Source organism: Meleagris gallopavo, chromosome 2 (assembly GCF_905368555.1).
Source record: "Meleagris gallopavo chromosome 2, MGAL_WU_HG_1.1, whole genome shotgun sequence".
In the NCBI taxonomy this organism is placed as follows: Eukaryota; Metazoa; Chordata; class Aves; order Galliformes; family Phasianidae; genus Meleagris; species Meleagris gallopavo.
In genome coordinates, this window is record NC_139405.1 from 80,685,258 (window position 1) to 80,709,597 (window position 24,340).

At 38.9% G+C, this 24,340-nt stretch overlaps 2 protein-coding genes across 3 annotated transcripts in view; both read right to left on the bottom strand.

The window, feature by feature from the left end:
• Positions 1–327: 327 nt before the first annotated feature.
• DDX43 (DEAD-box helicase 43) lies at positions 328–17,633 on the bottom strand. The gene is made up of 17 exons (XM_085217793.1): positions 16,735–17,633; positions 16,600–16,655; positions 16,153–16,261; positions 14,759–14,866; positions 14,137–14,218; positions 12,900–13,056; positions 12,703–12,821; positions 12,320–12,430; positions 10,881–11,022; positions 8,632–8,732; positions 7,954–8,041; positions 5,807–5,934; positions 4,012–4,121; positions 3,156–3,294; positions 2,261–2,348; positions 1,071–1,205; positions 328–738 (listed from the first exon to the last, which is right to left on the bottom strand). The coding sequence occupies exons 1-16, from the start codon at positions 17,075–17,077 to the stop codon at positions 1,098–1,100; spliced, it is 1,989 nt and encodes a 662-aa protein (XP_085073919.1). The 5' UTR covers positions 17,078–17,633; the 3' UTR covers positions 328–738; positions 1,071–1,097.
• Positions 17,634–17,835: 202 nt separating this feature from the next.
• Positions 17,836–24,340, bottom strand: part of KCNQ5 (potassium voltage-gated channel subfamily Q member 5) — a 262,179-nt gene continuing 255,674 nt past the window's right edge. For both annotated transcript variants that reach the window (XM_085217795.1, XM_085217794.1), the window contains 2 exons: positions 23,788–23,914; positions 17,836–23,387 (listed from right to left, as the gene is read on the bottom strand). In XM_085217795.1, coding sequence (XP_085073921.1) covers positions 22,446–23,387; positions 23,788–23,914 — 1,069 coding nt within the window. In that variant the 3' untranslated portion in view covers positions 17,836–22,445. The remainder of the gene's footprint in view (positions 23,388–23,787; positions 23,915–24,340) is intronic.

Sequence of the window (24,340 nt, forward strand, 5' to 3'; positions counted from 1 at the left end):
CTAAACAGCCCCAGTTCCTTCAGTCTCTCCTCATAGGCCATATTCTCCAAGCCCTTCACAAGCCTTGTTGCCCTTCTTTGGACCTGCTCCAGCATCTCCATGTCCTTTCAGTACTGAGGGACCCAAAACTGAACACAGTACTCGAGGTGAGGCTTCCCCAATGCCAAGTACAGGGGCAGGATGACTTCCCTCGTCCTGCTCACCACACCATTCCTGATCCAAACCAGGATGCCACTGGATAAAGGCTGGATTTCATCTCACTTATGAACAAGAAAAGAAATGGGGAGGACAGAACTGTTTGAGAATAACCTTACTAAAACATTCTCATCTCACTTAGATTCAGTTTATTAGATTTTCACTTATTCATATGACACAAAGAAACAAGTTCAGATCAAATGTCATTTGTATTGTCACCTCAAATACAACTTCTAAAGATTCTAATTACCTGTAACAGCACATGTGACAGAACCTGAAACTCACGTGTAAAATGTGAATGAACTTTATCAGAAAGAAAGCTGACGTTCAAATGTCCTTTTTTCCAAAGAAGCTCTTTACCACTTTGTTAACACCACTTTGGCTTAAGGAAGAAATGCTCAATTCAAGAGTGGTGTCATTTGTACGTAACTAAGTGATCCAGCGAAATACTTCTGCATGCCACTGGCAGATGTGGCACATCAATGTGAAAGTACAGTATTTTGAAGTAACACAAACATTGCTTACATTCAGTATTCCAGTTGTCTGTAAGAAAAAAATCATTTTTTTTATATGTCAGTATTGCATATAATAAAAGAAATGTAATATTTGTTTGTATTCAGTATAGAATGGCTTTAGAAGTTGCTCACATCACACAATGAATACCTATGACATGAACTTTCCTTAGGTTAAAGCCAAAATAGTCTCAAAGCACAAAATAAGGTTCGTTTTTGTATAAAGGTAATCACATTTTCTTTCCTAAGGCATTTTTTAAAATACTTTTTATTTAAATGGAACAGATGCAGAAAATAATCAACTAAGAAAATAAACTTCTAAATCCAAGCCCATGTATGCTAGCACTATCTATAATCACTTACTTTGTTTTAGTAATTTCAAGGGATCAGTCACTTGGATGACTTTCTCTGAGGTCTTAGTATATCCTTTTCCATTTCTTTCCTCATTTGGCATTGTTTGTATCTTTCTGCCATTGAAATAAGCTCATCGGGAACTACCTGATAAGAAAGCAGCACAAAGCCATGCTTAGTTTTAAGTAATTCTGAAAACTTTTGGACTTGGGTTTTACAAGAAATGCAACTTATTTGTCTGCTCCTAAACTAAAGTGCTATTTTCCATGACTTCTACAACTATTTTTTAGATTTGCTTTCGTGTGGAGCTGCATAAGAAATTTTTTTTTTTTTTTTTTTTTTTTTTAACATGAGAGTATAGTGAAAAATAATCAGCACAATGTGCCTGGATGTTCAGCTTACCTATGTATGCCAGTATCTCCATCTCTGATGGCAGCACATAACTTATTAAAACACTGTATTTTATCTAAAAATGCATCTTTCAGTCATAATGAACAAATACAGACTGCTTACACAACCTGCTATAACAAGTAGCCATACAGCAGGTGAAAGATGTCCAGGCAGTAATCAGTGTCCTGAGCAAAGAGCAAACTTCTCCAGCATATACGAGCATGGTGTTTGTTTGACTGCTTACTGCCTCTGGTTTGTCACAAGCAAGCAGCACTAATTCAGTACAAGTTTGGAAGACTGCTCTGAAACTGAACATTTAGATACACCTAAGTCCACTTAGATATCCTTGAAGGTAGCAATGCTTGAAGCAGGCGAGGGATGCAGCCGCAACAAAAAGCCTGGTGTATGAGGTAAGTAATGCTTAACAGTTACCTTGAAAGTAAGGATTCAGAGATTCAGAGACTTAACTTCCCTGAACTCCAAGATCTGCTCCTAGTTATACTGTCATATTAAAAAAGAAGACAAACAACTGGGTTCACCTTGTTTTTTTTTTTCCCCCAGGAGATAAATAAAACCAATCAAAAAGCCATGCAGCATTAAGGATTTATTAGATGACAAATCAGGATTAAAGCTTTGGTTGTTACTGCAGGTGTTCACACAGATCTCCTGGTCCTGCATAAATACAATTAAATTCATATTCATCAAATCCCCCTCCTCTCCACATTCCCAACTTGAGTCAGAACCTGAACTCTGGTTCAAATAAAAGACTATGTGGGCTTACACCATTGGTAACAATTAAGATTTTTTCTTACTTGGTTTGCTCTTTGCAGAATATCAATCAGCTCAGATGCAGCCTTCCAGTCTTTCTTAGTGATAAGTGTGACTGCCTTCCCAGTACGTCTAGACAAGAAATGGAATAAATGTTGATCTTCATAACAATGGGCATCTGTGCTGCTAGGTTTTCCCCATTGACTTCAACAGTAATAGATTTGACTACAGGCAGTATTTATGGGCTTTCAGATATCTGGCTAGAGCATTTACTTGGCACATGACAAAACAACTTTTTGTAAAGGTCAGAGTATAGCAACTTGGCTAAACTGGAGCAAAGGCAGAACTAATTTAGGTATATAGACAATAAATGTAGCACAAAGACAACATATTTAAGAATGAAGAGATGTGTTAATATCACAAAATAAGCACACACACACACACACAACATATTTACAAGGAGAATTATCACATTTGTGTCACTCTGGGGATGCAGCACTAGAACTCCTAATGTCACTCTACACCACTATGACAGCCTGCAGACTCCTAAGGGTTCCTTTCCAGCCCTTCCCTTTCTTTTCTCCAGTGGCTTACTAGGAAACTAAACTCAGCAGCTCATGAAAACACAAACAAGGAAGAGGATTACAGAATACCTGTACAATAGGTGTTCTGAACCTGTTCAGTCTCCCCCACACTTAAACCGGCTTTCAAACATCCTTAATTCCCAATGCTTGAATGAAGCAGAAAACCAGAGACCTTGTTTGCCTTAAATTTAACTGGATTTCAAAACATGAAAGTGTACTTTGGCACCTCTTGAAGCCTCACTCTCCCATTCTCTATCACTTGTAGCTCTAGAACTTGACAACAGAACCACCTACAAAACGCACAAAATACTGATGTTAATCAGTAACATATTACTATTTTATTGTGAAAACTTACCCTGCTCTTCCAGTACGACCTACTCTGTGAACATACTCCTCAATGTTGCGAGGGAAGTCAAAGTTAAAAACATGAGTAATATCATGCACATCAAGGCCACGGGATGCTAAGTCAGTAGCTACCAGGATTCTGACTTTACCTAAATAAAGAACAACCAAAACAGAATGTGATTTTATGGAATATACAGAAAACACACTCTACTCCATTGATTTCCCAGTGTATAATATATCTATTCAAAACATAAAGGAAATACTTTCTGCACTGTCTTGCTACCACTACTAAGTGGTACATAAGCACCCAAAATGTCATTTTGCTATTTCACAAGATATAAGCGAGATGCAAGAAAACCAAGAAGTATGTCCAGCAGATTAAAAAAAAAAAATCCCTGAGAAAAAAAAGCCCAGAAGCTTCAGGAACTATTTTTTCACCCTGCATCCTTACCATGCCACTATTCTTAGTTCTATTATCAAGTGACCTCGTAATCTTTAAGTATAATCCTACTGGCATCACCAAGAGAACTGTTTCACTGAAACCATCGTTGTTTGATGCTTCAATTTACAGTTCTCTAGATGAACACAATATTGAATTTCCCCCCATAAATTTCAAAAGTAAAATAAGACTTAAAAAATTTAACTCTTAGTCACTCAATTTTTTTTTTTTTCTTTGAGAGCAATCATTTTTTGCTTGCTGTTTCTTTTGTGTATGTTTGTCAGATTAACAGAGTAAACACAATCATGCAGAGCTCTAATCTTTCCATTTCTATGGTAACAAAGACACAACACTGTAGAAAAGGTTCTGCATATGATAAACCTTAAAAGCACTGGTTTGTTTAGCCCAAGTTTAGGTCCAAACCTACCTTTCTTGAAGTCATCTAAAGCCTGCTCTCGATCACACTGCTCTCTGTCACCATGAAGAGACTGCACTGGGACTCCTTTGACACCAAGGTCACTTGCTATGTCATCAGCTCTAACATGAAATAAAGCAATGGTTCAGCAGAAAGATAACAGAACAGAAGGATAACGTGCCAGCAACATGTAAACGTGTAAGACAGCACACAAGACCCTATAGATCAGATGATACTTTTTATAAAATAATATGGAAACAAGCACAGAATGTTCCCAACTGTTCTTATTTCTTCACGTACTTTTATTTCAAGCCCTTCTCTGTCTTATCAGAAAAGGCCTTTAATGGAAACAGTGAACCAGGAAAGCAAAGGCAGGCATCTATGCATCAAAGAAGTCCCAACCAGGAGCTCATAGTTACTCTGTTAAGGCAGGAAGATGTCACCAGCTATGACGGACGTGCCTTACACAGGCAAAGAAAGATGTGAAGTAGCAAAAAAAGCCTTGCTCTGTAGTTACTGCAAGGAAGAGCTTTTCCACAGACAATAAACACAGATACCTGTAATATATACAAATATTCCCTTGAATTTACATTGCTAAAATACAGCACTTGCAGTTGCATTTCTTTTTTAGTACCAGATCACTCAGTCTTCTCTCCTAAAGGATTTGCCTTAAACTAAATGCTTTCTTACAAAATTTATTCCTTTTTCAGCAGTAACGTACCTCAGAACTGTACTTCAGACTTCACAAAAGGAGCCACACTTCACCATTATTATTCTAGACAAAAGTCTCAAGCCCTTCTAGATATCTGTCAAAGCTTACCCATGTATTAAACAGCCAAAACAATAAAATTCATCAGCTGGAAGCAGGAGCAGCTTCCCATGCTGACTGCTCAAGAGAACTTCTAGGTAATAACTTAGATTTATTCGGAGGAAAACTCCAAAAAACCCTCAAATGTATCCTGGAACTTCCAAGACACACTGAAAGACACACAAACCAAGCACTGATGGCTAGGAGAGAAAGAACATTCTGTCTGTAAGCTCTGCTCCACCTCTGCAGCAAAAGCTTTCTTAGAATCCTTAAGGAGCCCTTCATCCACAAAAAAAAAAAAAAAAAAAAAAAAAAAAAAATTAAATTACATACTTGGTACAGCAAAACTATTTCCAGCTCTTTAGAGGGTGTCAACCTAAACTTCTTTTTCCCCCACTTCCTTGTATGAAGGAGGGAAAAAGAAAAGAACTTTGCATCATTCACTGGAGAGGATCAAGTATGGTAGCAATACACTGACACTCCTGCCACTGGGTCTCACACACGTCAGTTCATATGCCAGTGAAAAGCAAAAACTGCCCAGAGGTTGTGGATGCCCCATCCCTGGAGGTGTTCAAGTCAAGGTTGGATGGGGCCCTGGGCAGCCTGCTCTAGTATTAAATGGGGATGTTGGTAGCCCTGCACGTGGCAGGGGGGTTGGAGATTCATGATCCTTGAGGTCCCTTCTCCAACCCGGGCCATTCCGTGTGATTCTGTGAAGTGATATTAAGGTGTCCTTAAGAATGATACCATCTATTCCAAATATGTTAAATAGAGACTTCTTGCCACCACTATCATTAAAGATTATGATATTAAATTATGGTATTAAAAATAATTTGAACTCCCAGTCAAATGGTCCACAGGAAAAATAACAAGAATTACCAGCGCACTACTGCCAAGAGCTGTTATATTTGTTAATCACTATCTGAACTAAGAATCCCTCTGGTTAAAAAACAAACAAAAAAACCCACACAGATATAATACTAGGAAATAATTACATACGTAGACTTCTTTCCAACAAAAATGATGGCCTTATCTTTTGGCTTCATAGAGTCAATGAAGTTTTCCATGAAAGCTTTCTTTTCTTCTTCGCTGATAACAACAACTTTCTGTTCTACTGTATTTACTGCCTGTTAAACATTAAAAAGGATACTTAGAAACAGATTTGAACAATATTTTTATTTATCCACACATAATATTACAACACCAGTAACATAACAGCACAAATACTATTTCACAAATAGAATGTTTATCAGTTAGGATTTCAAATGATGCAGATTTCTTGTTTTCCAGTTGCTTTGACAGAGTAACTAATTTTATCTTTAAGCAGTTTATTCAATCACATATTTATAGAGAATTCTTACCACTGGTTTAGAACAGAGTACAGTAGTTCAATTAAAATAAAAAAATAACTGGAATATATCTTATGCCTACTCAGAGCAACTTGAAGCAATTGCAGCCTTATTTGAAAGGAGAAGCCTTTAAAGAAAGTTCTGCCAGCTATTCACAATGATTAGTTCTGTCCAATTCTTTAAACCCAAGCTTCTATTAGAAAAAGCTTTACTCCATTATATTTGAAGGTTACCACAGAATGGCTGAGTATACTAACTGCAAGGCAACAGCAGGAAGCTGCACCAAGGGAAGTCAAGATTGGGTATTAGGAAGGGGATCTTCATCAGAAGGCAGTCAGGCACTGGGACAGGCTCCCCAGGGTAGTCATCACAACCTCATTCAGGCAGTGTTTGGACAATGCTCTCAGACATAAACTTTGAATTTTGGGTGGTTCTCTCTGGAGCCAGGAGTTGCACTCAGATCTCTTCCAACTTGGAATATTCTATGACTCTATTTAAGTGGTACAAAGGCCTAGGCTTTCTCGTGGCTCTGCATCATAATCTTACGGCAAGAGCTGCAGAATTTACCAGGTAAATAGAACAGGTCTCTTTTCACATGGAAACCCTTTTCCCCTTCAGAAGTCACCTCTTCAATTGAATGAGGCTCCATAAGAAATGAAAACAGAGAGCTGCAATAGCTGTTATGTCAAATAGCAATCCTCTCTTGTTGATGGGTTTGCCTTTGACAAAAGCACAGTTGCCAGCATAACAGAGGAAAAGTACATTTTCCCTTATTTCCATCTGAAAGCGTACCAGATGTTAAGTTTATTCACTCCCTATGACTAAGGCAGTAAAACTTAAAAGGAAAATTCTGTAATTTAAAAGCCAAACCTACAGCAGTCTCTACGTCAGGATGTAGGAGATCTTGGAACCACTAACATTTCTGTAAGTTCTGTCACTGTTTAAGCAAACTACATGTATCTGCACAAACACAACAACTACATCTGTACATTAAAAGCTTCAGACTTCAAAAGACAGTTCTTGCAGTATCACATATTCCTGACCTAAACAAGAAGTCTGCAGAAGTTTAGCATGGAGCTTCCATTCTCTTTGAGAAATATGCAGGTGAAAGACAGATCCAGATAAGGATCTGTACACAAGACAAAGAAGTCCTTCAGAGGGAAAAGGAACAAGAACTTGCCCAACAAAACCCAAGGCTGGAGAAACAAGGCTTCAGGCAAGACAGGAAGTGCTGCGAAGTACAACTTTCAAGTACAAGTATTTGACTCATACTTGATGCTTGTAACATCTTCTATTGGAAATCTAGGACTCCAAGATCTTGTTACAGAAACATCAGCTTTTTATTTTTATTTTTTAAAAGTTCTTTCTAAACTTCTGCTGAAGCTTTACAAAGGATAACATGGAATTTTTTTGAAAGTCCAGACTAACTTTGAAGTCATCTGCATTTACTTGCACATACTTCCAAGTAAAAATTTCTTTGTTTTGAAGTACCTGCAGTTTGACAACAACAATGTAAGAATCATAAAATGGCCTGGGTTGAAAAGGACCACAGTGATCATCGAGTTTCAACCCCCCTGCTATGTGCACGGTCGCCAACCGCCAGACCAGGCTGCCCAGAGCCACATCCAGCCTGGCCTTGAATGCCTCCAGGGATGGGGCATCCACAATCTCCTTGGGCAACCTGTTCCAGCGTGTCACCACCCGCTGAGTGAAAAACTTCCTCATAATATCTAACCTAAATCTCCCGTCTCAGTTTAAAACCATTCCCCTTGTCCTATCAACAACAATAGAACTTACTGCTAAGTCAAGAGTGCCAACATATACGATCATGGGATTTCTCAAATAGGATTTTGCTAGGCGACGAACACCATCAGGCCAAGTAGCACTAAATGGGAAGAGAAGACTGATCAGAACACAGCGCAAGATCTTCCCTAGTTTGTTAATCTCCTCACACTACTTGTTTCTTCTACCTTACATACCAGTGAAAACCTTGAGTACAGATTAACAGAAGTGAGCTCTTCCAACATTTAGAAATTATTTGAAGAAGTTTATTAATGTAAACAGAACTCCTGCTTGCTTACTCCAGATTGAAGTCAGGAGTAACAGTTATGTAGCCTTTCTAATGAAAACAATACATTGTTTAGTAGCTCAAGAGGTTTTAATTCAAAAACTTCTAAGACTGTTCTCTTCACTGAAACAGTAGCTCTGATTCAAAATATTCTTCACAGCATTCCCAGGTCACCTTCCTTTTTGGAAATCATACTGTCATTTCTATAGTTGATGTAAAATAGCATAAAAGGGGGAAAAAAATGCAAATTATCAAGATTCACCAGCACTAACTAGACACAGATAGGAATAAAATAAACCTGAAACAATTCCCTTGTAGGCTAACAAAAGTTGTTAGTAAAATAGTATGTGTTTCATTGTTCACTTGTTCAATAACCTTAAGCATAGAGCACTACTCCATTTACATACCTCGTCATAACAGTTTGTCTGTCTGGCCGTACATCTATTAAGATCTTCATTATCTGAGGTTCAAATCCCATATCCAGCATTTTGTCAGCCTCATCCAAAACCTGCTTAGAACAAGGAGTTTGCATCTATTCTTCTGGTAAGGGTTTCGGCAAGACATTTCACAGCAGATCACTTGAATGGTAACTGTCTTTATTTCAGAAGCCATTTCTTAATTTATCGCAGAACCTGTTCAGTTTGTTACACCTCTCCAGTTTCTTTTGGGCTTTTTCACTTAGTTGTACATTTGTAGACAGAACAAGAAAAAAATCCATAAGATCTCTGAGAACACAAAGTCAGTAAAGGAGTATACTTAAAGCTTTTGTTGGTTTGTTTTCTAAAACACTCATACAACATAATGGGGGGACCCCTACACAACATATTCTCAATGAAAGGTTTTTAGAAATGTACCAACTTAGACCCCTACATGAACTAGGAAAAAAGACAGACTGTATCTTTTGGCTCATGCTAGGATACCAACATTCTCCAAGCTCAAACTTATTTCACTGGGGGAGAGAGGAGGGGAGCTGAAAGCTTTTAGTAAATCTACTGGGAACAGAACCCTCATCCTCAGTTGAGAACATCTTAGTCTTCTTGTTATCAACACACACTTACTTGTTTGCTAATACCATTTCAGTTATTTTTCTTGGCAAGTAGTTCTTGCAGGCCACTTCACACACACAAAAATATATATATTTTTAAATTAAATCAGTTACTGGTAAGTTTTATGTTTTTATATATATTTTAAAATAATTAAAGAACAAAAATATTGCTCCCATCTACCTTTTATATCCTAGTTTATGGACTACCTATTTTTTCTAGTATATTCTTTCCCCAATCACTTCCCAATTATTCCTACAAAGTTCCAACATTCTTACATTAGAAAAAACCCATTCAAATCACTGACAAATGAATATTGATTTATCCTGAACACAGCAAGACAGAATGCAATCTTGAAATGACATATGCACTGTAAACAATCAAAAGGATGTATATAACCAATTTCCCAGTGCTTCCTCAGAAATTATGGGAAAACATCAGTCTACCTGACTGGATTACTAAAAAACTGACTCAAGACTGCAACTAATGCGATGCCTCTGTCAGGTAAGACAACAAATTCCCTGATGCTTCCAGTTCACCTTGTGTATAACATATATTCAAATATAATTAATCATCTCTAAAAATGGGTACTTGCGGGTTGGTTTTTTCAATAACAAAACAAAAAAACCAACAAATACCCCCACCAAAACAGAGAAGACATAACAGTAGCTGTAACACACTCTCTTGGGTGGATTTTCTCCCTTGGGAATCCTATGCGAAACAATTGCATAATAATAACAACAGAGCACTTGGGGAGAATTCACAAGCCTTATCAGTATCTTTAACTGCTAATCATAAATAAAGCTCTTCATTAAAGAGTGTTCTATGTCCACCGTGTTAAATGTAAAAATAAATACCCCTCTTTTATCTCTAAAATAAGGCTGCTGTGTCTCATGGTGCTACACCACCACTGGTTCTGCCAGGGAGTTCACCAACATTAGCAAGAATTGGAGCTCATTTGTAAAGCATAGTAAGTATTCAGCACTTGGGAACTGGTGGGCAGCTAAAGGAGGAAAAGCAGGCCAAGCTGTCAGACTAGGCAACAAGTCAACAATTAAGTAAGCACACAAATAACACAAATAACATACGGAAATCTTTTACAAAATAGTAATTGAATTAAGTGCCCAGCACTGCCAAAAGCAAGAATGAAATGAAAGCATACAAACCATGAATGGTATTGGTATGGCTATTCTGCCACTGACATGAAGCCAGTCACCCAAACTGACAAGTACCTAACTGGTTTATCTACCAAGAACTTCAGTCATTAGCAACTTTTAAAAGAGGAAAAGCCAACTCAGGAAAGGCATTTCATCTACTGGCAACTGATCTTCACAAAAATTGACTTTGAAACAGCAAACATTACTAGTGTGAGATAATTCAACATCTTTGAAATGCTTATTGTTCTAGAAGCCTTATTTTTTTTTTTTTTCCCCCTCCAGGGAATATCCCATATCTTCAACACAGTCACAGTAAGCACAAACCACCCTCCCAACACAAATCTCAGTGTTTCAGTTGAGATTCAGAATGTTTAAAGAAAAGTAAATTAAAACTTGAGCTCAGACTAAGTCACCATTTTCCAGCTGGTGCATTACTTTTCCGTATCAGCTACTTGCCAGGTACGTTATGCTCTTCAAGTTTATGAAGTTGTTCATTTGAAGATCATTCAGTCTCCCAGGAGTAGCAATAACAATATCCACACCTTTGGTCACCACATTTATCTGCGCTTTCCGGTCCCCACCACCATATATGCAGATACTGAAAAATAAAATGATTAACAGAAGAGGCTTAAGGTTCAGTTTATTTTTTCTCAAACAGGTATCACAAAGTTGCTTCATTTTAAGAAGTATAATCATGTAGTATCAAAAGGAAGGAAGACAACAGTTAGGACTGACAGAATGGGCTTAACAACAAATGATCCACCCCCCAAAAGCCCAGCTTTATGCTGAAATTGCAGTAGAAGTAATGAAAGGAAGGAAAGTTGGCTATTAAGCTGCATCTCATCTGAAGACATTCACACCAAAATAAATGAATATTAAGAATGCATCATTTTCTAAGCAGTACATTCATAAGACACGTTTTACTGTTAAATCAATCAGCACATCCAGTAAGATTTTAGGCCAATACATGGCCTTCATAAATTCTACATAATATGTTTGAGAAGGAAGCAGCATGCATGACTCTGCATTTGGTAAGGCTGCTGTACAAAGCTACCAGAGAATCCTAGCAATAGATTTTAGAATATAGCAATGTCTATTAAATAGCTTAAGTAAACACCTGCACTCTTAGCAAAGCTGTAGATGATACCAAATTAAGGAAGCAGTTAATACACTAGAGGGCAGGGCAGTTATTTAAGAAGGACCACAAAAGGCAGGAGAAGTGGGCTGACAGCAATCTCATGCAGTTTAACAAAAGCAAAGATGGGGACGGAATAACCCTATGGCTCATGGCCCACATGCTGGAGGATAGCTTTGCAGAAAAGACTTAGGTGGGCAAGAAACCATGTTATCTCAGGATAAAGAAAACCAGCTGTGTATTACAGAGAACACAGCCAGGAGCTTTTTAAGAGAATTCACTATGCTCCTTTATTTGGTACTTGCAAGATCACACCTCAAGCACCACCATTTCCAGTTTTTGTATCCCTACCTCAGTTACAAGACCTGTCCAGACTGACACAAGTCCAGCCAGCAGCTACTAGAATGGCCAAGAGGTGGAGTGCATGACATGAGAAGCTGGGAGTTCAAAGTAACTGTTCAGTTTGAGGGTGGCAAGGTTTGGGGAGATCTTACTGTTGTGTACACCCACCTAAGAGCATGCCAAAGAGAAGACAGACAGACTATACTCAGCTATCCGTACGAGAAGGATGCGAGGCAATGCAATTGCAATGCAGAATACACAACCGTGTAGATAAGATTTTCACCATGAGGGCAGTCAAGCAGGTATCACAGAAACTGAGATGAAACATTTTAGCAGCCCCCGTCCCCTTAACAAATGCAATTTCAGGAGATGAATTAGGCCATAAATGGTAGAAAATGCAAGTGAGAAGGGAGATTACCTTTTATATCCTTTGTATGTATACTTCAAGCACTCTGCCTCTACTTGAAGTGCCAGTTCTCGGGTGGGAGCGAGGACTAACATCCCTGGCCCTCCACGCTCATCTTTGGGTCTGCAATAAAACATCTTAAGAATGGGAGTATAAGAGGCTACACAACATCTGTCACATCTGACAACAAAACGTTTCTATGCTCCTCTAGACTTTTACAATACACTGCTACATCCTGTCATTACAGCATAAAGGAATTTATGTTACAAGACTCATACGTTTTCCACCAGATTTATTACCATCATTATTATCATTTTTTTCCCCACTAGAAAATCATTATTTCAGAAGAGGAAGTATCCACATCTAAACAGCTCAAATACGTGAACGGTCCTTACATTGGTTGTGAAGCCAAATGAATGAATCCAGGCATTAAGTAAGCTAATGTCTTCCCGGTACCAGTCTGTGCTATGCCAATAAGATCAATTCCTTGCAGTATGATTGGCCATGCCTGGGACTAATATAAAACAACGAATACTTAGATGTGTTTTTCTCCTAAGCTTCAGTTAAAGAGTCATCAAAAGGGAAGAAGTACCTGAATTGGTGTAGGTTTCTGAAAACCAATTTTCCTTATGTTAGCCATAATATCAGGATACTGCTCAAATACATCCTCAAATTTACAAACAGGATTGGGAATGCAGCGCTTTTCACCTTCTTTTAAGTCATCACAAATTATATTGTTATTTTCTTTCCTGTAGAGAATTAAAGGATTGTATTAGCTCTAAAATCTATCAGAAGAAGCAAAGCAAACACAAAAGACTGCGCCTTTTTGACATGCTTTTTTCCTGAAATTGCTGGAACAACAACTAATAAAGGAAAAAAAATCAGGTTCTCTAATGAAATTTCTAACTGTTCCCTTAACTTTCAAATAACCCTCACTGTAGAAATGCTTCTGTAGGACTCACGATTAGTCTATGAATTATTCTCATAAGTTAATTCTTTCTTAAGAACGAAAGACTTGAAATCATGCATGGATATTAAGAAGGACTGCAGTGCTGTCATATCAGACTTCAATCACACTCTATTAGAAATGAAAGAGCTGCTACAAGTTTTTATATCCAAAGATGACTCTTGGGAATGGACTGAACTTCTTTGTTAGAACCCTATATTATGGCTAAAACCTTCTCAAAACTTCTGGAGCAGCCTCCTTGATGTTCTAGAAAATAAAGATGAAACATGTTAGAAAAAGGTGCTTAAAAAAAGTCACAAAAGCTATCAAAATTGAGTTTTGAGGTGTTAATACAGATCAGTATTTTATCTTTATCCCTGTACTCTTCTGTTCAGAAGACTCAACTCTGAAAATAGTTTTACTTCAAGCTGTGGGTAGGGTAGGAAAAGAATGAGTAATTCAACTTCTCATGTTCATAGAAATACATTTTTTTTCAGAATCTTTTATTCTTCCTCTAGAACTAAGGTATAAGGTGAAAAACATCCCTCTGTTTATAACAGAAGTGCTACTATTGCTCAGTGCAAGTTCTGAACCCACAAAACAATGTTCTGCTGCGCTGACTAGCTAGAACAATAATACTGCTAAGGAAACAGTGTCAATTCCCTCACCGTGAAAAGGTAAAAAGAGGAAAAAAAACAAACCGTGCAATAAGAAAAGTAATGAAAGCTGTTTAATTCCAAAGAAAGAGCCCCTAGGAAGAGCTATGTTATCACTAGACAGTAATGTTAATGGCTGTCTCAGTATTTCATCATCCATTGCACAGGTTTTGTTATGCTAACAGTCCTTCTGCCAAGCACACGATTCCCTACAGAAATGATCTTACCGCCACAGTTTTACTTCTTCTGGTGACATGGATGCAGTCCTTGATGATTCTTTATAGAAGTTTTTCTCAATTGGAGGCAGGCCTTAAACAATCACAAGAAAGTAAGTCAGTAAGAAATGCTGGACATTCAGGGTAAGTCTTTTAAAGCTTAAGGTGGAAATCTCAAATCCAAATAGTCTATGCCTAGTACTAGAGAGCTAGTCAAAACACAGTGGTAGGCCACAGCAGTTTTTAGCTTTTACTCAAACTATGAGAAACACCTAAAACACCTGCAAAAGAACCATTCCCTGCCTTCCAAGCACTAAAATAATATCTGCTGATATATCCAGTACAATATTTTAATAACACTCAGATTTTTGCTACAGTCATTACAGTGCTATAAAACCACTGCACTTTCAAAGGCTGAAGTAAAAAAACATTAATCTAGTAATTGCAGACTCACAGTGACTAGTATCCTCCATGACCATTCTAAGAAATGCTGACATGCTCACTTCATGAATACCCTTAACTAATTTGGACACTGAAAGATTCAGTAGCCTCAAAGCAAAAATTAAGAGTGTTTACACATGCAAGAGATCTATAATATAAAAGAATACCATATAACCAAAGTTTTAGAACTAACCTGCCCACTTCATAGCCTCATATTTAGCTCTGTTTTCTCGAAGTAATGCCCAGTCAATCACGGGTTTCTTTGGAGCATTCTCAGGATTGATAACATCCAAGGATTTTCCTGTGGAGTCAGTATCAAACCTGCTATCTGACAGATCTATTGGAAATGCAGGGGAGAAGAACCACCCTCCCCCCAAACACAAACCTTATTTTCTTTTTGTGCTGCAAACCTCTTATGTGATTTTAAATAGACATGAAACACTTAAAGAAAGTTCTTTCTTAGGTCTCAGCTTGAAGCGTTAGCAGAAAAACCTGTGCAAGCACACTTCTGGTAAGAAAGAAAGCATTTAAATATCTTTAGCTAGAGGAAGGACAGGTTCCAGAATGCTGCTCTCCAGCTGTACATGTGGCTTGCTGAGCAAGGGGCTTTTGGGAAAGTTTTGAGCCAGGCAGGTGATAGCAAACAAAGCTTTATTTTCAACAGCTACAAGAGCAAGATTTACTTCTAAAGCATCCAGTGTCACCAAAATAAAGCTTCTGTGAAGTTATGCCCTTTTTGATGAGGTTATTGCTTCTCACGAAAGCGAGTTTTTACACTGGAAATATAAATGACAACACATTTGTTATTGAAAAGAATAAAATACAGGGGAAAACGACAGTTACACGCATTAGGATGCATTACTTAATCCTGGCTTCTCGAAGGAAACATTCCAGACTACCTTCTGAGGCACTTCTGAAAGCCTGCACTGACAGCTACTCCACTCCTTATTCTAAGTCTGGAACACTATTCTTAATCTTTTTTCCTCACCAGTACCTCAGAGCAACAACTATGGATGTGGTTCTTTTCCCTCAGGACTTACTGTGCAGTTAAACAAGCCAAACATCAAATACCAGCATCTCCATGTACAATCATTACTTACATAGCCACATAATGCACTGAAGCCCAGTAAAATGAAGCATGATGTGCAACACCAAACCATCAACGTTAATGCCTTGTGAAAAGGATTCACCCTTACCGTGATCGGTACGTTTGCTTTATAGCCTACATCTCTACAAAATTTCATTATTGCCAAGATACTACATTAAAACCTACCCTAGAAGCAGTATTTGGATTTTTAAATGGTAAGACTGATAATGCAAGAAAGCAAACAATATAACATCTATTAAAATTGTTGGAAACGCCTGGGAAGAGATATTCACAGAAGACTGTTATCTGACGGAGGGAAGCTATTGCCAGCTGACAGAGGAGGATGTCTAGATAGTTCAGCTTTAAAATCAAGGTCAGCCATTTCACTTTGATAAAATACTAAGAACATAAAACCACTTCAAACTACCAACAGAGAGTAAGATGACCTACAGTCTTTTTCTCCCCTCCCATAATACACTTCTTAAATTTCTCAGACCCACCTCTTTGTCCACAGCTTACAACTGTTTCATCAATCAGCACCTTGGCTTTGTTCTGCACAGCAACACTGCCGAAAATCTTCACTTCTGCTTCAGAGGCTCCCTTAATAACCTGCATTCATAAAACTCCACTGAGTTTTTAATACTACACAGACCAGGTGAACTTATATATAAATATACACTGCAAACAATCTTTAATTTTTCTTCCAAATTTGAATTTCTCTCCTCGGGAAAGGCCCTTTAATCCCCTTCTTAAAAGAAATATGGAAAGCCAGAAAAAAAACAACCTTACAGACAAAAACTAGTAAGCTTTCCCTGCAAGGCCAAGCTGGATGGGGCTTTGAGCATCTTGGTCTACAGGGAGGTGTCCCTGCCTACAGCAGGGGTTGGAGCTACATTCCATGATTCTATGACTCAAGTGATAACCAGTTCCTGAAGGACACACAGTACCTGTATCCTAGAACCCGAAGATTCCTCAAGTTCTTTTATTTTAGCTCCTCCCCGACCTGTTACAAGGAGAAATTTCTGTAACACCTGCAACACAAGCCACACTCTCACAAACTAAATCCTAACAGGGGGTGCGACTGCCGTTACCTATCAAAACCCCAGCCAGGGCGCTGCTGATGAGGAAGCAGAGAGGCTCCCCAGCCTCCTGAGCTCTGCCTGCAGCAGCTCTGGGATGCCGCCATCGCGCTGCCCGACCTCGGCGGCTGCCAACCACACCGGATTCCCGTCCTTCTCCACCGACGCTCGCTGCCACCTCCTGCCGCCACTTCGAGCCCGTTCGCCCCAGCTCGCCCTCTGTCGGCGAGCTGCTCGGCCGAGGGGTGGCCGGCGGCTGCCACAGGCGCGCGGTGGCAACCGCGGAAGATGGCGGCGACCTCGGCGCCCCCGCGGCCTCGTCGCCGCTCTCCTCCCAGTCGGACATCCCCACTACGCGACGCGCGTAGCGTGCCCTGCTGTCCTATAGGCTGTGAGCGCACTGATTGGCCAGCGCCAGTGGCTCTCCGATTAGCGATTGGCTGGCTTCTGGGACGGCGCGCGGCTAGGGGAGCCTATGGCCGCTCCTGCCCGGGCTGAGTCCCCGCCCTCGCAGTGCTCAGGCGCTGTGGCTGCGCGACCGTTGGAGGTGGCTTCGTAGTTCAGGGGGTCTCTCTGTGAGCTGTCCGGGCCCAGCTCGAGTTCCTGTGGGGCTGGCAAGTGCAGCTTGTGTAGGGCCACGCTGCTGGCGGAATCTGGCCTCCTGTGGAGCCTCTTCTGGACAGCCTGTGCCAGCGTTTGGTCACTGTCACAGTAAAAAAACAAAAAAAACAAAACAAACAAAAAAAGCCGAAAAAACACCAAAACTGAAAAGCATAAAAAACTCAGCATTCATGTTCAGTGTCACTGCAGAAGGAGCCAGGCAAGGAAGGCAGCTCCCAGCCCTCACAGTGCAGTTCCAAGGGCCTCGTGCAACAGGTAGGGCAGTTGCTGCGGGCTCCTCACACATTGCCCGTTTCACAGCCCAGCTAAATCCTGAACTGCTGCCTCCAAAACTTCAGTAAGCTCTGCTGTAAATGGTTACCAGAAACGGGGCTGTTACGTCCATATTTACACCAGCAAACTTCTGTTGTGGTATTTTTGCCACAAAAAGATGTAGTTTTTTAATGTAAAGAACAACCACAAAAAGCACACGCACACAAAACATGAGTGATACTTTCCAAATGATTTTTATTAACAACAATATGGATTCAACTTTGTCAAGAAGTTACAATTAACATTGTAATGTACTGGCTAATGCCCCTGCAGGGTCAGTGGTAACAGCTTTCATATAACCTTACCCTGTTGCCAAACTGGTATTTTATCTTGCAAAGAAGTAAAAAATGCTTCCAATAGCAGGTGATGTTGAGTATGTCTGGAATTGTCCTGTGCATAGCTCGGGTACAGCCACATCTGTGTCCAGATGAACGAACAGGAAAATAATACATGCTTCCACTGACCCTGCGGGGCACAATTCTTATTTCAAAAACCAGTTTTTAGACAGTGACAGCACTTTGTGTGATGTTGTAATCCATTTGAATTAAGTCGATTAACACACTTGGAAAAAAAAAAAAAAAAAGTGAAGCAGAAGTATCTGGGGCAAATTCTTTTCTGACCTGTATCTCATTCAAACCTAATGATTCTGTAAGTAATCCAAAAGGATTGCATGACATGTGAGTCAGGACAAAAGTTGGCCCAGAGAGGCAAGTTCATTCCTGGTATAGGTGGGTTCAGTTCCTTTAAGGTCAGCAGAACTGAGCCTGATTATCTCAGCGAAGGCTGAACTTCACCCAGCTGGGAAGAGAATTCATTGAAGTCAGTGAAGCCATCCAAGGATGAATTTAGCCCCAGGTCTTTAAATTTTTATTTTTTTTTTTCATTCCTTTGCTGTTATATTTCTTTTCCCCCTTACTCCTCTTTTCTGATTATTTTCCTTTCCTATGTGCTTTTTTAAAATGTTCCTTCTTCCCTTTTTACATCGGTACTTTGTGCGTTATCTCTTATATAGTCAATGTGACATGGGTAAATTCAGCTAAGTATTACTTTCCTCAGGAAATAATTGGAATATTACCATTTTCACTTTAAACAGATGCCCAACAAAGTAAGCATTTGAATCTGAGCTCTCGATTCAAGAAAAATTCTTACTGAATTTGGTAGAATTTTTGATTGAGTAAGGATTACAGGTCTCAATCCAGAAATACTACTGTACTTCAGATGTTCTTCTACATCAGCAATTCAGTATGATTTGACTTACTACAGAAGAGCAGGTGAATTGCTCATCACTGTACTGTAATGAGAGCAGTCACTTTAGGTAGTATTAATTTGAAAATCTGTAACAACCGTGGGCATTGTGAATAAAAGTGTATGATCTTTGCAATCTTGAACCCTAGGCTAAAACACTATATTCATATTTAAATAAAAAGTATAGATCATATAAGCCAGGAACAAATACAAATTCTTAAAGAAATAATCATCATCAAAACTATTCTTTTCGGTTCTCTCTTCAATCGAATACAAGAAACTTACTGATCAGAAAACAGTTATTTGGATAAAGCTTAATTCCTGAAGCCTTTATCAGGTTCAAATTCTCTCTTCAGCAACCCTCTAAAGGATTGCAAGTCAGAAAAAATTTTGTCCTCTGTCCCTAATCATAAGAAATTAGCTATCATGAGCTTGAATTTAATAAGCAGCTCAAGACAAGACTTGAAAAGCCAGACAGGTCATTCTTTTGTGAAACCAATGAATGACTGTCAGTCATGACATTGTTGTTTAAAGAGAGAGTGCAGAAACAGGAAATTCCCGATGATGAAATATGAGAAAAGCTTATAAAAATCCCAACAAACAATTTTTCATCTCCATAATTTCATATAGCCACTACTCTTTCTATTTTCTATCAATATTATGTTAAAAAAAATTCTATATGATAAGACTTGCAGCTACAAAAATAATAATGGTGAGCATAAAAGAGAAAAAAAATCAGGTTTTTAAGCCATGATTTGAAAAGATACGATATTCTGGATTTATTATTACTTTGTAAAGACATTAACATTTTCATACATAATTTATAGAATTCATTATTTTGTGCACAACATTGTATTAAATAAATTAACTTAAAATTAGAAGGACTCAAGCATGTCATTTAAGGCAAAAATACCAAGTTTCTGTGAGATAAATTATCAGCAAAACCTGAGGCCCTGCTTCTGGTACTGGATGTGTACAGTCAGAGCCAAAGCTAAGTCCTCCCACTGCCTCCTTCCTGGCTCAGTGGGAGGCAGTGATCAGCTCGTGCAGGCAAAGGTGGAAGATTGGAGGCCAATTCGTGATGCCTTTAGTTTTCTGTCCCATCAAGGAGGGGAGAAGAGTTTTGTTACTGACACATGTTGCTATGTGCCTCATGTCGTGCTCCTGAGCTGAACCTAAGGGTGGGTGTATGCTTAGGCTGGCAGGAGGCTTCTATAAAAGGCAAGAAAGGCACCATAAACCACTCAGAAAAAAAAGAAAGAAAAGCCTAAAAACTTGTAAGTTTTAAAATTTTGAATTGTACTTTAAACTTTCAAATATGCCTGGATGAACTGCAGACATTCAAATAAGTTAAATGAATGCAAAGGTGGAAAAAATCTATTTATCCTCACAAAATTACTATTGTAAGCAGGTTTTTGTATAACCAGACTGCACATTAAAGAAAACAGGAAAGGCTGAATGTGGTAAATTATATGGCAAATCAGTGGTGAGGAAATTGTGCTTCAAGGCGTCTTTCAGGATTTAACAGCTGAAGTTTGCTCTGGCGTGAGCCGTGGAGCACAGTGTACCATCCATGGACCCCACATAATGACACAATATATACACTCTACAGTTTGCATGTACTTTCACATAATAAGATTATCATGTAATATCCAGGAATACTTTTGTAAAGGAAATATGGAAATATGTAAAGGAAATTACAATGGTTTCATAGTAAACAGATCAAGTCCTTCACAATACAATCTACAGCATTTAGCCATGATTAAGACTGGAGTGACATTTTTGATGTACATAGTAAGTTCCCAGCAGGTCTGGGCCTTGAGAGAACACTGCCCTGAGTGAGCTGGCACTGGCACCCCCATACATTCACTGTTCCTGCTGCTAGAAGGAAACTGAGCCCAAGTCAGGTTGTCTACAAGGTTGTGGTGCAGGTAGGGTATGAATTTGGGAGGAGGCAACACATAGAAACCTTGTTCAGCTGGGAAAAATGAAAGCCTGGTTAGGCTCTGTGTGGGTTCTTCCAGTGGTGAAGCCTTGCTGGGGATGTGCAGATAGGCACTAACACTGCTCCCGCATGTCAGCAGAAGCAAAGTGTAGGTAGGATAAGAAAAAAGAGGATGTATCAAGCAGGAATGCTCAGTCTGATGTTGACTTCTAATTTTTGAATTTTAAGCCTCAGGTTTTAGGAGGAAAGAGTCTGAAGGTCCTCTACTGGAAACCTTGTAAGAAATGACTGTGGTTGGGACAAAGTTTTGAGCTATAAAAGCCAGACCAATACTCTCTCTCTCCTCCTCACATTCTATTTAAAAAAAAAAAAAAAAAAAAAAAGAAGAGCAAAACCAAACAAAAATCACACACAAAAATAAAAAAAAAAAAAAACAAAAAAAACCAACATAACAACAGCAACGAAAAAAAACAAACAAAACAACTGCCTTCAATTTTTTCTGTTAAGGTTGTCTTCCTATTTCCATTTCCATTTCTGGTTGCCTCCAATGGCTTTTCTGGAAATAGCACTCACTATCTGCGTCTGAAAGGATGGAATTTAAAAAATATGTATTTTTCTCTCTTTACTTGTTTTGTCATCTTTAGTTTCACTCTGCATTTCAGTTCCTCTTTTTCCCTCACTCCCCAGCCTCACGAACGACTGTCATGGCATCAGGTTGTGACCGCAATGAAGACTGTCAGATTTTCAAATGAATGAAATACTGCTTCTTCAACGACAGCAGTGCCTGCATCTCTGCCTCACATACTGCTGCCAAGAAGATGCACAATACAGTCCCTCAGTGAGTCTGGAAAAAGGAGAGATTCCCTTGCATTCTTAGTGCAGTCACCCAAATTATCCATTTCTGAGGCCAGCCCTGACGCTTAGAATACAAACCTTTCATAACAATAAAACATTCTCATTGTAAAGAACAATGTGATAGTAGTGGTGTGTCGGGTACTTTGCCGCAACACTAAATCATCAAAAATCAGATGGATATATTAACATAGTGCTTTTCAGAGTTAAAAATAATTGATTACTGATGAGCTAATGTGTGTATCTTGCAACTGGCAGCCATTTCTAATCCCGTATATCTGATTTCCTTGGTACCTTGCTAGCAGCTGTAGATAATTCTTTGTTGTAAACATAAACTATCATCTAAATCAGGACATATATATATATATTTAATTAGTTCAGAAGCAAAGTGCTTTAAATCTTACAATTTTTATTTTCGCCCTGTGGAAACGGCACTAGGTCTAAATGCTCAATTTTTTGCTTTTTGATACATCCTGCAGCATTAGCTTTGTAGGCAATTCATTATTTAAACCTACTGTACTACATGAAAGGCTGCCATACTGTAGGTATAAATCTGAATTTTAGCCATCACTTGAACATGCATTTTCATGCAACTAGAAGATATGGGCTCATTCAACTGCTTTTCAGATTCATCCTGTTTTTGTGATTTTATCTCATTAAAAAGGCTTTCAAAATAGTTCATGCTATGATATGTATGACTAGAGGAATGACTCAGCCAATGAAGAAAGCCTACAAGCTGTTATTTAAGTTTGACATGGAGCAGACTGAGTGCTTCTGTACCGTCCCCTGGCTTGCAAATGCTTTGAGATGATCTTGATATTCCAGTCCTTAGAGAGTCAGTGGAGAGAGTTGTTTCCACTAGTGGGCGAGAGATGGCTTCAGTAGTCTCTGTTCCTGCCTCTGTCTCCAATTCTTCATCAGTTATAAATAATTTTGACTCCCTCCATTTGGAGTATACATCTTGGCTACCTCTTGAACCACTGGAGTCACTGCCAGTAATCTGTACATTCAGTTCTTCTGTTGATTGTATAAGGTTTTGTATAGATAAAGATTTTCCTAAATCCATTTGCACCACAGGTTTAACTGAGAGCAAAGGTTCCCCTTCTGTATCCAGTCCTTTTCTCCACGTGAGATCCTTGGTTGCGCTGGGCTGAGCGACTTGTCCGTTATCCTTTGATGCAACAAGGCAAGCGGTGACATCAGAAATATTTTCCTGTGTGGTCACAGGAATAATGTGAACGGGCTCAGGCCTACTGATATGCTTCACTGATGAGAAAGGTGGTATTTGCAGTGTTGTTGGAGTTGCTGGCTTAGTTGCCTGGTTTATTTGGTTTGATGTGTTGTTAACTGTTGCATGTCCATCATTTGGCACTTGCGTTGCTTGACTATGCATAGCTGGACTAATAGCATAGTAAGCCTGAGTGCTAAATTCATTTGGTGTCAGTATTAGCTGTAGGCCACGAGGCAGATTGGCACTAGCTGATCTGGATACACATCCACTAATTTGTGCAGAGCTTGACAAATCTTTGCTATCGGATGGACTTTGATAATCAGAAGTCTGCTCACATTCGAAAGGTGGCATTTGAAATGAAGCCAAAGTGAGCGCTGATGCAGATCCTTTCCGCAAAACTTGTTGATAAATATCTAACAGGCAGTCCAGTTTTGACTCAATGGATTGTACCTACAGGAGAAGAGGAAAAGCTTAAGATTAATGCAAAATATCATTTTGAAATGTTTGGAACCCAAGCAGAAGGAAAATGAAACTGCTGAAGAGAAAAATGTTAGGAGCTTCGTACAAGCTATTGACTCATGAAAAATAATGTCAAAAGCCTTCTAGCGACAAGTTTTTCATAAGCAAGCTGATAAAAAGGGGAAAAATCATTAACTTGCAATTTTTTCATTCTTGTTTTTCTGTACATGGAACACAGTTGAAGTAATATGATTCATATATCTTTTATGTCATTGTATATAGGAAGCAGATATCAGAGAAAGTTAGTTTGCATTTGAAACTGGTAGTAAAATACTCAAAAGTCAAGAGCAACAGAACAAGACAAAACCACAGTCGCAGGCAATCACTCTACCTGTTTCTCCACCTTGACTACACGCCCTAACATACTGAGGTCATCAGTTGTCTCGTTCTCTGCTGTATTCTTTTCTCTACTTCTTTTATCTGCAGTGATTTGTCCTTTCCCAAGAATTTGGTCAACACTGTAAGAGAAATTAAAAGCTGCTGTGATTCCTGAAAATGGTGCAATGTGGAAGTGTTTGCTCTATTCAGACACTGAGTATTAAAATGACAGTACTTCAGAAGAGCACCTGAGAAACAAACTATACTCAATTGCATTAGAAAATAATGGAAAAAATGAGAGATTTTGGAGCATTTTGACATAATCTTGCAGATAGCTCTTCTTTTATGTCGGCACTAACTGGGAGTTAGAAATAGCCATCAACTGAGAGAGCTGGAGCTGGAATTGCTGGGGTACACACAGTGCAACAGTCATTTTATTACTGCTGGGAACTGAGAACATGATTTCTCTGATCCTATGCTTTAGATGTAGTCCCCAATTTCTTTAATGTGAAAAGAGAATGTCTGGGGAGAAGGGAAGTTAGCAATGTTGACTTAATCCTTCTGAC